Source organism: Gymnoscopelus braueri (assembly GCF_963280865.1).
Source record: "Gymnoscopelus braueri genome assembly, chromosome: 24".
In the NCBI taxonomy this organism is placed as follows: Eukaryota; Metazoa; Chordata; class Actinopteri; order Myctophiformes; family Myctophidae; genus Gymnoscopelus; species Gymnoscopelus braueri.
In genome coordinates, this window is record NC_137626.1 from 4,681,356 (window position 1) to 4,697,217 (window position 15,862).

Genomic DNA, 15,862 nt, shown 5'->3' on the forward strand with positions numbered 1-15,862 from the left:
AAAAAAGTTTTTTTTAAATTTTTAAATTTTTAAATTTTTTAATTTTTTAATTTGACCCAAAGACCAAGGAGATATGATTAGTCGAAGATCTAGACTCCTATCCACTTCCTTGTTAACTTAAAACTTTAAAATTTTGTATCTCAGCTCCTGAGTACTTTTTTTTTTCAATGAAAAATCTCTGGCAATAAACTGCAAAAAATCTGAAATAACTCAGGCAATCAATGTGTTAAAGAGGACATCAACCAATATGTTTTTGTTGACATCACCACACAACTAAGCATAACATAGGGGAAACTCTAACCCCCCCCCCCTACAATAATCTACAAGCTCTCATCGGCTATTTTCGCTGCGCAACATGCTTCTGTAGAAGACATGATGTCTTCTATTATGGAATCCAATTGATGGAAATCAGTCGTGATGACAGAACTTTGATCCATGCATTATTGCCCTAAATAAGCCTGGTTTCCTGTACATCATAACCAGGCTATTAGTTCTGTCAAATGTAATCACTTAACCCTTTATAGACCGGGAACGCATCTGTGTCATTTTAAGATTTTTTTGGCTATTCAAATTTGCAGATCTACAAGCTCATAGCGCGTCACTCATGAGCTTGTAGATCTGCAATTTCTTTGGAAAAACCGGGGAAAGTTTGAGCAAATCTTTGACTATATATATTTTTAAAGCGAACGTTTGTAACTCAAATCTTTGCTTCTGGGGGGTCCCTGGAACAAAATATTTCAGAAAATGTTCGCTTTAAAAAATATATATATTCAAAGTAATTTTTTTCGATAAATAAATAAATAGATCTACAAGCTCATAGCGCGGCACTCGGTGCTGCGCTATGAGCTTGTAGATCAGCTTTTTTTGAATAGCCAGATAAATCTTAAAATGACACAGATGCGTTCCCGGTCTTAATGGGTTATACCTCTTGCTGGGGGGGTTAACTTGGCTGTCCGTAGGAAGGGTCGGCGGTTGCGTCTCCAGACAGACACGCCCCGGAGCGACCAGGTTGACCCACATGACCGGAGGAGAGAGAGACGGCTCTTCATCACAGCCTGGTGCAATGAGACGCATCGCTCTGTCTGTCTGCTAGATGAAAGGCCTCCGTCTACACTACACACTTCACTGAAGGGGATGGGGGTGGGGGGGGGGGGGGATGGGGATGTGAGTGAGGGGGGGGGGTTTGATAGGGGTGGTTGGGGTGTGTGTGGGGCGCTCGGTCGACATTATGTTCGTCTGGGTGGAAATAAGCGTGCTACAGTTAAAGGTAGGTCAAGTGATTTACTTTGGGTTAAAATAAGTGTTAAATAGCTCTATATTGTGATAGTACTCATTGCTATAGAGTGTTTGTTCAGTTAAAGGAGTCTCCATGTCTCTCCAGCTCTTTATTAAACAGAGAATGCATTTTCAGTGCTCTCTCCTGATTGGCTTAAAATGTATCACCTATACCTGAAAATGTACTATACTGTGTTTACTAAAGAGCTGTAGAGACCCCTGTGACCCAACAAACACTCTGTAGCAATGATTACTATCACAATATAGTACTTTAACCTTTTTAAGAAATAAAAATATATTTTACCAAAAAATATCACTTACCCTACCTTTAACCGAACAAATAAAATGTATTGAGTATTAATACATATTTTAGTCATACAATATCTAGATACATATTTATTTTTTTAGTCATATAATATATACATTGTTTTTTTTTATCATGAATTTGTTTTAAATTGTCTTTTTGATTTTTTTAATACAACAGCAACATTCTTGTACAACAACAGTGGTTAATCACACGAATCGATTTAGTTGATACAAAAATAATCTATACATTTGTTTTATTCGCTTAATTGATTGCATTTTTTTAAATATATATTATATAAAAAAAACACACTTTTAGATGATTTGATTGATCAGGTAATGGATAGAAGAAAATCAGAAAGTAAAATAAACAGATCGCTGCAGCTGTAGGGACAACATCGGGCCGAGGCGGCCGGCCGGGCCGGCTAGCGGCGAGGCTCCTGGAATGTCCCGTCTCTCTGTGACGGGGCTCAGACGGGCCTTTATCTATAGTTGATGATCGGCCAGGCATGCCGTAACGTAGCGTAGCGGGCAGCCTGGCAGCCTGGCAGCAGCAGCAGGCGTTTCTTTTATCTTGCCACCGCAGCGAGACAACAAATGTGTTAGAGCTGCTGTTTGACAGGACCTGATAGGCATCTATATAGAAACCCTGATCACTGCTGCTGACTGAGGATGCGGGAAGAGAACAGGGATGGATGTGTGTGAAACACGATCACCCTGGGGTGGGTGAGTGAGTGGAGGAGGGGGGGGGGGGGGGTCAGTGGATCTATAGTGTTTGAGGTGGTGGGTGTGGGGAGGTGGATGGGGGGTCAACTCCCACTGGGAGCATCGTCTTCTCAGCGTTTATGGTGAAATGGAGAGCTGTGATTACAGGCCGGGCTAGAGACTTCTAGAGTACAACCCCCTCCCCACCCCACACACCCCCTCCCCACCCCAGCATCCTGTAAGGCTGTTTGGGCCTCAGCTTTCGCTTTTCTTTGGGGGGGGGGGGGTGAGAGGGGGGGTGAGGGGGGGGGGGTGAGAGATTGGCACTGTGCTCTTCTGACAGAGAGACAGACAGAGAGACAGACAGACAGACAGAGAGACAGACAGAGAGAGACAGACAGACAGAGAGACAGAGAGACAGACAGAGAGAGACAGACAGACAGAGAGAGACAGAGAGACTGACAGAGAGACAGAGAGACAGACAGACAGACAGACAGACAGACAGACAGACAGACAGACAGACAGACAGACAGACAGACAGAGAGACAGAGAGACAGACAGACAGACAGACAGACAGACAGACAGACAGAGAGACAGAGAGACAGACAGACAGACAGACAGACAGACAGACAGACAGACAGACAGAGAGACAGAGAGACAGACAGACAGACAGACAGACAGACAGACAGACAGACAGACAGACAGAGAGACAGAGAGACTGACAGAGAGACAGAGAGACAGACAGACAGACAGACAGACAGACAGACAGACAGACAGACAGACAGACAGACAGACAGAGAGACAGAGAGACAGACAGACAGACAGACAGACAGACAGACAGACAGACAGACAGACAGACAGACAGACAGACAGACAGACAGAGAGACAGACAGACAGACAGACAGACAGACAGACAGACAGACAGACAGAGAGACAGAGAGACAGACAGACAGACAGACAGACAGACAGACAGACAGACAGACAGAGAGACTGACAGACAGACAGACAGACAGACAGAGAGACAGAGAGACAGACAGACAGACAGACAGACAGACAGACAGACAGACAGACAGACAGACAGACAGACAGACAGACAGACAGACAGACAGACAGACAGACAGACAGACAGAGACAGACAGAGAGACAGACAGACAGACAGACAGACAGACAGACAGACAGACAGACAGACAGACAGACAGACAGACAGACAGACAGACAGACAGACAGACAGAGACAGAGAGACAGAGACAGAGAGACAGAGACAGAGAAACAGACAGACAGACAGACAGACAGACAGACAGACAGACAGACAGACAGACAGACAGAGAGAGAGACAGACAGAGACAGATGAGTACTTTTTCCACCACTGAACTTGTGTTTTTGTTGTCGATGCAATGCAGGAATCCAGCAGGAGGACACTGAACATCCAGCAACACTTCAAACTAATGGAGGACACTGAACATCCAGCAACACTTCAAACTAATGGAGGACACTGAACATCCAGCAACACTTCAAAGCAGAAAAAGCCCTTCAAAGCTCTTGAGTTGAGCATGAGAGGAAGCAAATGGAAAACGATGAGGATTGAAGTGTAGAGGAGACATGAGGACAGAGGCTCACTGAGGCGGTGTAGGGCTAAAACTATCGCTTATTTTCTTGGCGATTATTCTACAGATTAGTATTAGGCCTGTCAAAATAATTACAATTATTTTGTATAATAATTATTATTGTATAACTATTATTATACAATCGCCTAATTGTAATTATTTTTTAGATAACAATTATTTTTGCATGATCCTCATAATCGTTTCCATGTTGAAAAATGTAGCAGAAATAGCAGATCCACAATCATACAACACGTGTTGTAAGCTTGTAGATCAGCTATTTCAGCCATTTTGACCATTAATCAAGAAATCGCCTGGTCTTTTAATGCATCAACACAAGTGCTCGGATCCAATAATAGATTGTTTTTTGTATGTTCCTGTCAAATAAACATAACAAATAAAATTATTATTTTATTTTATTTTTTATATTAATTTTCATATTTGAATACACATATTTCCCCCATATTCGAAATTAGAATATGAATTTACCAGCCTTATGTGTTACCATATGAACCCTAGCGTTCCTATATTCACATTCTGACCTTGTATTCTGACACAAAGGCTAATTTTCTCCGAAGCCATTTGGTGCATAGAGAATAAAGGAGGGGGCCAAGCACAGACCCCTGGGGGACGCCCTATCAAACACGTATATATATATACTGTAGGGTTTAGCCCATTAAAACCGGGAAAGCATCTGTGTCACTCACTTTACATTTCAACCACTTTAACCATTATTTTATACTTTGGGCTATTCAAAAAAATAGCAGATCTACAAGCTCATAGCGCGTCACTTCGTGCCGCGCTATGAGCTTGTAGATCTGCTATTTTTTTTAAAAATCGTGAACATTAATGCAAATCTTTGAATATATATATATATAATTTATTTTTACTCAAATCTTTGCTCCTGGGGGGTCCCTGGAACAAAATATTTTGAGATGGGGGTGGGGGGGGGGGGTCCGCTGCCAAATACATATCATTTCGGGTGGTCCTTCACATGAAAAAGCTTGAGATCCACTGACATAGGAGGTTTTTCAGAAAACTGTTAGGATTTAGAAGACATTCGTCTTGTCCGTCGTTAAATGCTTCGATGAATTGAGTACAAAGGACCCCAATGGAAACCAGCCATAGTGCTTTCTTGTGTTTTAAAATCCTCTTAGCAGACCTTGTGCTGAGAACTGTAGTTTCCTGTGTTTTTTTTTTCTGTTGCAAACTGCTAATAAAGTATTCAATCAATATTTTTTTGAATTGGCCTCAGGTCTTAAGGGGTTAAGTGGGTTTTAAAAAGGGTGGAGGGGAGGGGAGAGGAGAGGAGAGGAGAGGAGAGGAGAGGAGAGGAGAGGAGAGGAGAGGAGAGGAGAGGAGAGGAGAGGAGAGGAGAGGAGAGAAAAGAGGAGAGGAGAGGAGAGGAGAGGAGAGGAGAGGAGAGGAGAGGAGAGGAGAAAAGAGGAGAGGAGAGGGGGAGAAAAGAGGAGAGGAGAGGAGAGGAGAGGAGAGGAGAGGAGAGGAGAGGAGAGGAGAGGAGAGGAGAGGAGAAAAGAGGAGAGGAGAGGAGAGGGGGAGAAAAGAGGAGAGGAGAGGAGAGGGGGAGAAAAGAGGAGAGGAGAGGAGAGGAGAGGAGAGGAGAGGAGAGGAGAGGAGAGGAGAGGAGAGGAGAGGAGAGGAGAGGAGAGGAGAGGAGAGGAGAGGAGAGGAGAGGATAAGAGAGGAGAGGAGAGGATAAGAGAGGAGAGGAGAGGAGAGGACTTAGAGGAGAGGAGAGGAGAGGAGAGGAGAGGAGAGGAGAGGAGAGGAGAGGAGAGGAGAGGAGAGGAGAGGAGAGGATAAGAGAGGAGAGGAGAGGAGAGGAGAGGAGAGGAGAGGAGAGGAGAGGAGAGGAGAGGAGAGGAGAGGAGAGGACTTAGAGGAGAGGAGAGGAGAGGAGAGGAGAGGAGGAAGAGGAGAGGAGAGGAGAGGAGAGGAGAGGAGAGGAGAGGAGAGGAGAGGAGAGGAGAGGAGAGGAGAGGAGAGGAGAGGAGAGGAGAGGAGAGGAGAGGGAAAGACAGGCTGGCAGGCTGGTCTTTGGGGAGCTGACCTCTGAGGTCATCGTTGACACATGGACCTTCTCTCAGGGGTCTGGTAGTAAATACTTCATTAGACTGCAGCACGCAGTCCTTTTGTCACGTGGCTCTGTGTGCGACGCCCCACTGCAGAATAACTAAGACAGATGTGTGACACGAGCCGGGGACTCTCTCTCTCTTTCCCAGGTGTTCCGCCCAGGTGGGCGTGGTTTTGAGGTTAGGTTATAAGGGCAGTGGTTCCCAAACAGTGGGTCGTGGACCCGTTTTTATGGGTCGCGACTCGCAAGTAAATATCCCTTTTTTTACTTCTTATTCGATTAAAAAAATACATATATTTGAAAAGATTCTTTTCACAATTATTCATAAAAAAATCGTAATTCCATAAAAAAAAATACATAATTTATTTTTTATAAGTAGCGAAAGTAGTACAAGCTCACAACGTGTCGCATCGTGACGCGTTGTGAGCTTGTAGATTTTGTTTTTAGTTTTTTTCCCACAATTATTCATGAAAAAAAAAAATCTAAATTCCATTAATAAATACAGATCTACAAGCTCACAACTACAATTGTGAGCTTGTAGATCGGCTATTTTTTAAGGTCCCGGGAAGAATTACTCAGAACAACAATGGCGGAGAAAAGCACTACGGCGCGATTAAAGAAACTAAAGTGCTCTGGAAGGTGTAACTGGAAAAAAAAATCTGGTTTTACCCATCAACCCATTCAATTGTCATGTGTCATTTTAGATTTTAGCTATCACCATTATTTTATACTTTGGCTATTCAAAAATAGCAGATCTACAAGCTCATAGCGCGGCACCGAGTGCCGCGCTATGAGCTTGTAGATCTGCTATTTTTTTTAAATTTTGAACATTTGTGCAAATCTTTGAATATATATATATTTTTTAACCGAACATTTGTAACTCAAATCTTTGCCTCAGGAGGTCCCTGGAACAACATACTTTACAAATGTTTGCTTTAAAAAATATATATATAATCAAAGATTTGCACACATTCTCGCGATTTTTCAAAAATAGCAGATCTACAAGCTGGAATCTCTGTGAGGAACCTGTGATTTCCCAAGGGGATGTTGTTGGATTCATCGAAAACGCGGCCCGTCCTTGGTTCTGCTTTTGACTGATTTGATTGAATACTTTATTAGCAGTTTGGTGCAGTGGTGGTGACTGATATTGTCCTTGTCCTGATATTGTCCTTCCATTTATTTTTTCCATTTATTTTATTTTATTATGTATTACTTTATTTCTTATTCAATTTATTTGTATAAAGAATCCCCCCCCCAAAAAAAAACAATAAAAAAAAAAGAATTGAAAGTAAAATATATAATATATATTTTAAGTACAGCACTCAAGTAACTTCATTACTGTCCACCACTGCTCACAGTATTCTAGTGTCTGCGTGTCATTTCAGTACACTGTAAGACCTTACAGCACAATATACACTATGTGATCTGTAAAATATCACATCTCAGCCACATACTTCAAAATGGGAACTCTCTCTCTCTCTCTCTCTCTCACGCGATGCGTGAGAGGAGGTTAATGATGGCACAGTATAATGTGAGTCAATGCCCTGGGGGAGGGGGGGAGATCTTCGCTCGCCCTCTCCATCGGTCTCTCTCTCTCTCTGCATGGAATCAAAAGCTCAGAGACGGGAGCTGGACAAACGTGTGTGTGTGTGACGTGTGCGTGTGTGTGTGTGTGTGTGTGTGTGTGTGTGTGTGTGTGTGTGTGTGTGTGTGTGTGTGTGTGTGTGTGTGTGTGTGTGTGTGTGTGTGTGTGCGTGTGCGTGTGCGTGCTAGGCATTATGACTTCAAATCAATACTAACTAATCAGGATTATTTCAAACGTATGCAAGCTCAATTTCGATTCTTTGAATGTGAATATAGCAGATCTACAAGCTCAGCTATTTCCTCACACCGCCATTGTACAATGAAGTAGAATACAGTTAACCAGACTAATGGATTTAGTCGATTGTTAAGAAAACAATTGTTTCCCCCAGGGGGGTCCCCATGATTTCTGTGACAGTTGAGTGACAATTTAAGGACTTTTAATACACAATACCTAAAACAATAAAAATAATTAAAAGAAAAACATATATATAAAATATATATAAGAAAGAGGCAAATATTTTGAAAATAGCAGATCTACAAGCTCACAATGCCTCGCAGCGGGAGGCATTGTGACCTTGTCGATCTGCTATTTTCACAATATTTATCTGTGGAACCGAGTCAAGCTAAATGTGATTCCCACAATTCCAAGTGCTTGTCGGGGGGGGGGGGGGGGGGGTCCCTTCATTGGAGTATTTTACATTTTCGGTACTTTTACTTCTACTCCACTACATCTCAGAGGAAAATATTGTACTTTTTACTCCACTACAATTATATAAAAACTTTAGTTACTAGTTACTTTGTAGATATAAATTATTACATTATAAAGGTAAGCCTAGGTATTGTAGATCTGCTATTTTCAAACATTTTAGCACTTACTTTTGATATTTTAAGTATATTTTGATGACAATACTTTTGTACTTTTACTCACGTAACATTTTGAACACAGGCCTTTTACTGGTAACAGAGTATTTATAATATTGTGATACTAAATACTTTAGTAAAGTACAATTGACTCAAAATTGTACATAAGTACAGTAATTGAGTAAATGTACTTAGTTACTTTACACCACTGGCTAGTGGCTACATACACTTCAGGTTGTTGGTGAGGTCACCATCTGATCCTTGGTACTTTTATTCACAGGTCACACACACCATCTAGTGGTGAGAGAAGGTAATGCCGGGGAATCGCTTGATTGAATACTTTATTCAGTTAGGGAGGGGAATCACATTTTTTTATGGCTGATGGACGGTAGGGCATTCCACATTTTAGTGGCATAATAGTAGAATGAATTCATCTCCACGTTTGTGCCAAATCTGGGGGGAATGAGATGGACTGGAGAGTGGACTGGAGTTCCCACTGGTGTTTGACAGGTAAATGGAATACTGGTCCCTAGAGTATCTTGAAGACCAGTAGATCTGCTGTTTTCTCGGTGAAACATGCTTCCACAGAAGACATGCTGGCAGTGGTGTAAAGTAACTAAATACATGTACTCAAGTACTGTACTTAAGTAAATTGTTTAGGTATTTTTACTTTACTGGAGTGTTTCCAATTTTCAGTACTTTTACTTCTACTCCACTACATCTCAGAGGCAAATATTGTACTTTTACTCCACTACAATTATTTGAAATCTTAATTAACTAGTTACTTTGAAATTATCGATTATTATACAATAAAACAGTGGTTTTCAACCTTTTTCATATCAAGCTCCATTATTTATTCGTCATTTTAGCCACGGAATCACCATTTGATGAGATTTAGACTCTCAGAACCAAAGACTTTAGAATATTTTATTATTGTTGGATAGGATTTAGTCCACAATTCCATCCATGCTGTATTGATTAGTTGGTACCAATAGGAGAGATGACAGGCACACGTTGATCAAAAATAACAATTCTTCTACATTCTCTAATTGTGTTAGACTTCTTGTAAATTAAGTGAGGCGGATGTTTAACAATAATTCAACTCATGAGAGCGTAAAATGAAACCAAATGGACCCGTAAGGGTCCATTTGGTTTCATTTTACACTCTCAAGAGTTACAGCTCTTGATATAATAATAATATTCTGGACAAGTGTTATGTGAACATTCCAAATGCATTTGTAGCCAGTGGTGTCATGGAGGCCACACGGAGTAGGGCGTCGTGTGGCCAGTGATTTTTTTCACGCGCAAGGTACGGCACGGTACTGTGCACGCTCGTTCACGCACGTGCACGCTAGAATGTTTCCTCAGATTCCTCAATCCTCACACCTCCCATCTATTCACCCGTTTCCTAGGCTGTGTGTTTTCCACTTCCTGTCGATTTCATTGGATAACATCGGTCATCTGACCAGTTTCATTGGATTCCATTGGATCAAAATCGACAGGAAGTGGAACACACACACAGCCTAGGAAACGGGTGAATAGGCTACACGGTAAGCAACACAGCGTGTTGGCTTCAGTAGGGCTGCTACCAGTATCCTGTCTGCACGCAGCAATGCCTCAGCCACCGTCCAAGAGGAGAAAGATACTCGTTCAAAGCAAACTTTCAGTTTCAGCGCTATAATTCATGGCATTCCTTGAATTTGTATTCGTTTAAAAAGACTAAAATGAAGCTAAAAAAACGTTTCCTATACAAACATGTTTCCTAATTTAAGGTAAAATAAAATGCCTGCGGTGTGCACGTGCCGTGCGCGCGTGACGTCATTAAAACACCGTCCTGCCAGTAACAAAATCACCATGACAACGCTGTATGTAGCCAAGGTTGAGCCGCCTATATTGACCTCTGATCATAATGTTGTGTGCATGACTCCAGTTTATAAGTCAAAACTAAAGAGAGGAAAGCCCGGAGAAGAAAGTAGTTAGGACATGGATGGACAAATGAAAGCAAGGAACAACTAAAAGCATGCCTGGACTGTACAGATTGGGACATTTTTAGAGATGGTTCATTGGATGAAATTACCAGTTACAAATGATTATATTATTTGTGTACAGCTGGATGTTCCTACAAAAGGAAATTAAAATCTATCCAAACAATGCATCATATGTGACCAAGGACATAAAAGATGTAATAAATGAAAGGAAAACAGCCTTCATAAACAAAGATTTCGGTGCACTTAAATTGACAGAAAAAAAAGCTAAAAACCAAAATGAGGCAGGCAAAACTGGCACATAGACAGCATCTAGAGGATGCGTTTAAAGCCAATAATCACACTATGAAATCCATGACAGGAATGTCATCCCCGACCAAACCTATTGTGACAGACAATGAACCTGGCTTACCTGCTAATGACCTAAATACTTTCTTTGCCAGATTCAATTCCTGTAGGTGCACTGAAATACTGAAGGCTGTAACACCTGCCCCCTCAGACAGAATGATCATCACTGAAGAGGATGTCAGGACAGTGTTTCGGTGTACTAACACAAGGAAAGCTAATGGGCCGGACGAGTGCGGTGCTTTTCTCCTCAAAAACGTTGCATCTGAGTTGGCTCCAGTGTGGCAACCAATATTTCAAACCTCTGTAGACACACACACAATTCCTCTGGTTTGGAAAACCCAACCCGATCTCACACAACTTTAGTATACATTGCACGCAGTGTCATTCCGTGCATAGACAACTGGAAAATCCGTGCATAGCCGCCTCGCATCTCCCCCATTGACTCTAAACCATTTCGGAGGCGCGCAGTCTCAAGGGAACTGGAGCCACGTGAGGAACCACCGAGTGAGCTAAAGCGAACGAGTTGCCGACCTGAACGTTGCGTTGAGCCTACTCAGCGCCGGACTCGCCGTACATGTGCACAGATTTTCGGGTTTCCTAGATGACTATGCATGGAAATGACGTGCACTGGATCCGTGCAATGTACACTAAATTGTGTGAGATTAGAAAATCTCACACATAAAACCACTACCCAAAATCCAACGTCCAAAAGAACATTAGGATTATAGACCCATAGCTCTCACTTCAGTGATCATGAAATCACTTGAAAGAATACTGTTACAACATCTTGTGAGTATAACTAAAGACAAATTCGATCCCTGTCAGTTTGCTTATAAGAAAAGGTTGCGGTACAGAGGAATGCGGTTGTCACACTGGTCCACTTCATTACAAAACACCTAGATGAGTCTAATAAGAATCATGTAAGGGTGCTGTTCTTAGACTTCTCTTCAGCTTTCAATACAATACAGTCTGATATTCTGGGGTCAAGGATGGTACAGTTGGAACTGAATCCATGCTTAATTCACTGGTATGCTTCCTTCCTTACTAACAGAGTACAGAGGGTGAAGGTGAACAGAACCCTCTCCTCAGCATTAACCACTAATGTTGGTGCTCCCCAGGGTTGTGTAAGCTCAGCTGTACTTCTCGCCCTTTATACTGACAGCTGTCGTACTGAGGAATGTCTGTCTGAATGTCGCACTGACACACCAGACCAATACATTCTAAAGTACTCTGATGATACCGTTTAGATTTCTCTCTTGGATAGTTCCAGTGATCCTGGACTGCACCAACACAGAGTAAATAAGGTGGTGGAGTGGAAGTGATAACAACGCTCTCACATGCATGGGCCCAGTGAGACACTGTGAGGGCCTCACGAAACTACAGGATGTAGATCACTGATGAGGGTGTAGAGATAACACAAACCACCTGAGAGACCTACAAGCCACTGGCGCTACACCTGCCGTTAGCCAGCCAGCAGCAACAACAACCTGAATACATCATGTTACCTTTGTCTGCAGGTAATGGTAGGACAACATCTGTAGGCTCTTCTATCTTCAGCGTCTGGACCAGAGCCTCACGGCTGATCTTAGTTCCAGAGAAGATCCCGGATGGAAAGGAGCTCAGTGTCTGTGTGTCAAAGAGAAGGCTGCACGTTAATATACAGTACACACAACATAACGTCTCACACACACACACAACATACATCACTCACACACACACACAATCTCTCAAGCTGTATTGTGTTTTATCCGTTTTAAGATACATGTACAAATATTATAAAGATGTCAATCACAACACGAAAAAAACTAAACAAATCATACTAATAATAAAAAATACACAAAACACACACACACACACACACACACACACACACACACACACAGCACACTATCTGCAAACTACAAACACACACTACTGTATCTGCAAACTACAGTACAATTATAATTGTGTCAACTATAAGTTACCTAAAAAATGTTTGAACAATATAGAAAATCTCCGAAGATTTTCTATATTGTTCAAACATTTTAAAAGGAATAGCAGATGTACAAGCTTGCAGCTGTGAGCTTATACGTGCAGATCTGCTATTTTTTGAATAGCCAACGTATGAATGGGAACATATTTTAAAATGACTGTGATGCTGTATTAAGTGCTTTTGGTGGGGACCCCCCTGGGACCCCCAAAAGGACCCCTGGGGGGATATCCCATATCTATATCTAATCTAACAACAGAAATCTTCTCGTATGTTGCTATGATATTGCTGGTTCTCAAACTTTTTTCATGTCAAGGACCACCCAAAAATTATATGTATTTTGGCCGCGGACCCCCATCTCAAAATATGCTGTTCCAGGGACCCCCCAGAAGCACAGATTGGAGTTAAAAATCTTCGCTTTAAAAACATATATATATATTCACGATTTTTTCCAAAAAAATAGCAGATCTACAAGCTCATAGCTACGAGCTAGTGCTCTTGATCTTTATTCAAGGAGGCCACCTCTCCTTGCCCAGTGGGTTTTAACATTGTTCAAATGTTCCTTTCTTTTTTTTGTTGCTAAATCTGTAATGTTTTCAGCCCTGCACTGCCGCATGGTAATTGTTTGACCACGCGTGCAGGCACATTTTTTACTATGTTTCCTTGCTACTGTTTTTTTTTGTATGATGTTTTTTGTTCTATGACCTGTTGTGAAGTGCACAGAGACCCTGTGGGCTGATGTTGCACTATAAATACAAAAATAAACTGAAACTGAGCTTGTATATCTGGTATTTTTGAATGGCCAAAGAAATCTAAAATGACACAGATGCCTTTTTTCCGGTCTAAATGGGTCGTGCGGATCTCTCTGGCGCCCAATCTTTACAAACGGGGTCTGTGGCCTGATATGATATTGTATATACATAATGCTGTATTATGATCATATGTAGACATAATAGCTTGAGCTCCTCTGGATCAGTGGTTCTCAAAGTGGAGTCTGTGGGGTCCGTCCGTCCGTCAGTCCGGGGACCCCCAGGGGTCCTTGATGGGGTTCCAGGGGGTCCCCCCCCCCCCAGCTGAATGAGTGATGGATTTCGAACCAAATGGGTCCAAAAACGTTATGGTACACAGTGCACACGCACTGTCGGGAGTTAAATGAACAGTGTAGATTCATGGGGGGGTCCCCGAGAAACGATCATGTTCGTGGACCCCCAGCTATTAGATGTCAAACTGGGGGGGGGGGGGGGGTCCATGGAAATGAAGAAGGTTTGATCCCCACTAGCTACAGACCCACAGCTCTGTGTGTGTGTGTGTGTGTGTGTGTGTGTGTGTGTGTGTGTGTGTGTGTGTGTGTGTGTGTGTGTGTGTGTGCTACTGCAGTGTTCTCAACCTTTTCAGGTCCGACCCCCCAAACATAATCATATTTTATTTGAACTGGGGACCCCCCACCCTAAAAAACACTAGGAGTTGAGGCATTCCATTTAGTTTGACTCAGTTCCACCGATAAATATTGTGAAAATAGCAGATCTACAAGCTCACGCCTCGCGTTGTGAGCTTGTCGATCTGCTGCAATTTTCCCTTTTTTTTTTGCAGCTTTCTTTTATATTATTTGACAATTTGGCCAATGTTTGACCAGTATTTAATGGTATAGTTTGTCGATTACTTTTTTTTTTAAGTATTAAAAAGGTCTTAATTGTCAATTCACTGTCATCTGGCGAGCCCTCCCCCCAAAAATAATAATAATAATTAAAATAATCATATAATAATAATAATAATAATAATAATAATAATAATAATATAATATAATAATAATAATAATAATAATAATAATAATAATAATAATAATAATATAATAATAATAATAATAATAATATAATAATCACACAGCTTGAGAACCACTACAGGCTGTAATACTAGTTTACCTTCTTGTTCTCCTTGATGGCGTCATGGCGGCTGTTCTGGGTCTCTGGGGGGGGTCTCGTGTTGTTGGGGTCCCTCCAGCAGAGCCCAGATGGTGGGGGTCCCCCAGCAGCAGGGGGGGGTCTCGTGTTGTTGGGGTCCCTCCAGCAGAGCCCAGATGGTGGGGGTCCCCCAGCAGCAGGGGGGAGGGGTCTCGCGTTCTTGTTGGGGTCCCTCCAGCAGACCCCAGCTGATGATGATGATGATGACGAAGATGGGGGTCTCGTTGTGTTGTTGGGGTCCCTCCAGCAGCCCCCAGATGAAGGTGGGAGCCCTCCCTGTCCCCCAGATGAAGGTGGGAGCCCTCCCTGTCCCCAAGATGATGAAGGGGGTCCCCAGACCCCAGAGGATGGGGGTCCCTGGGATAGGGGGGGTCCCTGGGATAGGGGGGGTCCCCCAGCAGCAGCAGGCTCCCAGGCAGCAGGCTTCAGCTGGAGGATCTTCACGGCGTCCTGGTGTCTCTTCTGACGGACGTGCTTTATCTTCCCCACCATGACGGCTTTACTAACAGCTTTATCTATTGTTATTAAAGGGTTTATTGTTGTTGTTGTGATTAAATCATAATTCTAAAGGTGTTTTTAAAGCCTCATGTTGTTGTTGTTATTAAATCCTCATTAAACACAGTTTTTAAAGGCTGGAGACGTTTCAGTGCACGAGGCCACGTACGGTGTCTCTTCTCTTCTGCTCCGTGTTGAAACGTTTGACAACAACCACAGCCAGCGTTGCCAGGTTCTGTGGGAGAAATAAGCAACCACCACTGCAGGTCTAGGAAAACAAAGCCCAGAAGAAGCAGGCCACATGAGCACTTTAAAGAGACCTACAGTGTATATACATTGGCTATTTGAAAAATAGCAGATCTACAAGCTCACAACGCGTAGCGATGCGACGCGTTGTGAGCTCGTAGATCGGCTATTTTCCAAAATAAATCTTGAAATAAAATTTGGAATAGTGTACATTTTCTTACTCCGATCTTCTTACAATACATGTTTATTTGTATATTTGTTTTATTATTTGTTCTGCTAAACTCAAATAAAGTGTTGATCAGAAATAAAATGTTGAATATTTGGAAGATTTATTTTTGAAACATTCTAACAACACTAGCCATGGTTCACATGACGGTATGACAGTCATGTTTCAGGGCTATAACAACACAATTCTGGAACAGGGGGCTCCCTGGCAC

At 42.3% G+C, this 15,862-nt stretch overlaps 1 protein-coding gene across 1 annotated transcript in view; it reads right to left on the reverse strand.

Annotated features, from left to right (window-relative positions):
- slx9 (SLX9 ribosome biogenesis factor) overlaps nt 1-15,340 on the reverse strand; it is a 35,941-nt gene extending 20,601 nt beyond the window's left edge. Inside the window, exons 1-2 of the mRNA XM_080422187.1 lie at nt 14,646-15,340; nt 12,263-12,383 (exon numbers count right to left, since the gene is read on the reverse strand). Coding sequence (XP_080278313.1) covers nt 12,263-12,383; nt 14,646-15,176 — 652 coding nt within the window. The 5' untranslated portion in view covers nt 15,177-15,340. The remainder of the gene's footprint in view (nt 1-12,262; nt 12,384-14,645) is intronic.
- Nucleotides 15,341-15,862: the final 522 nt, after the last annotated feature.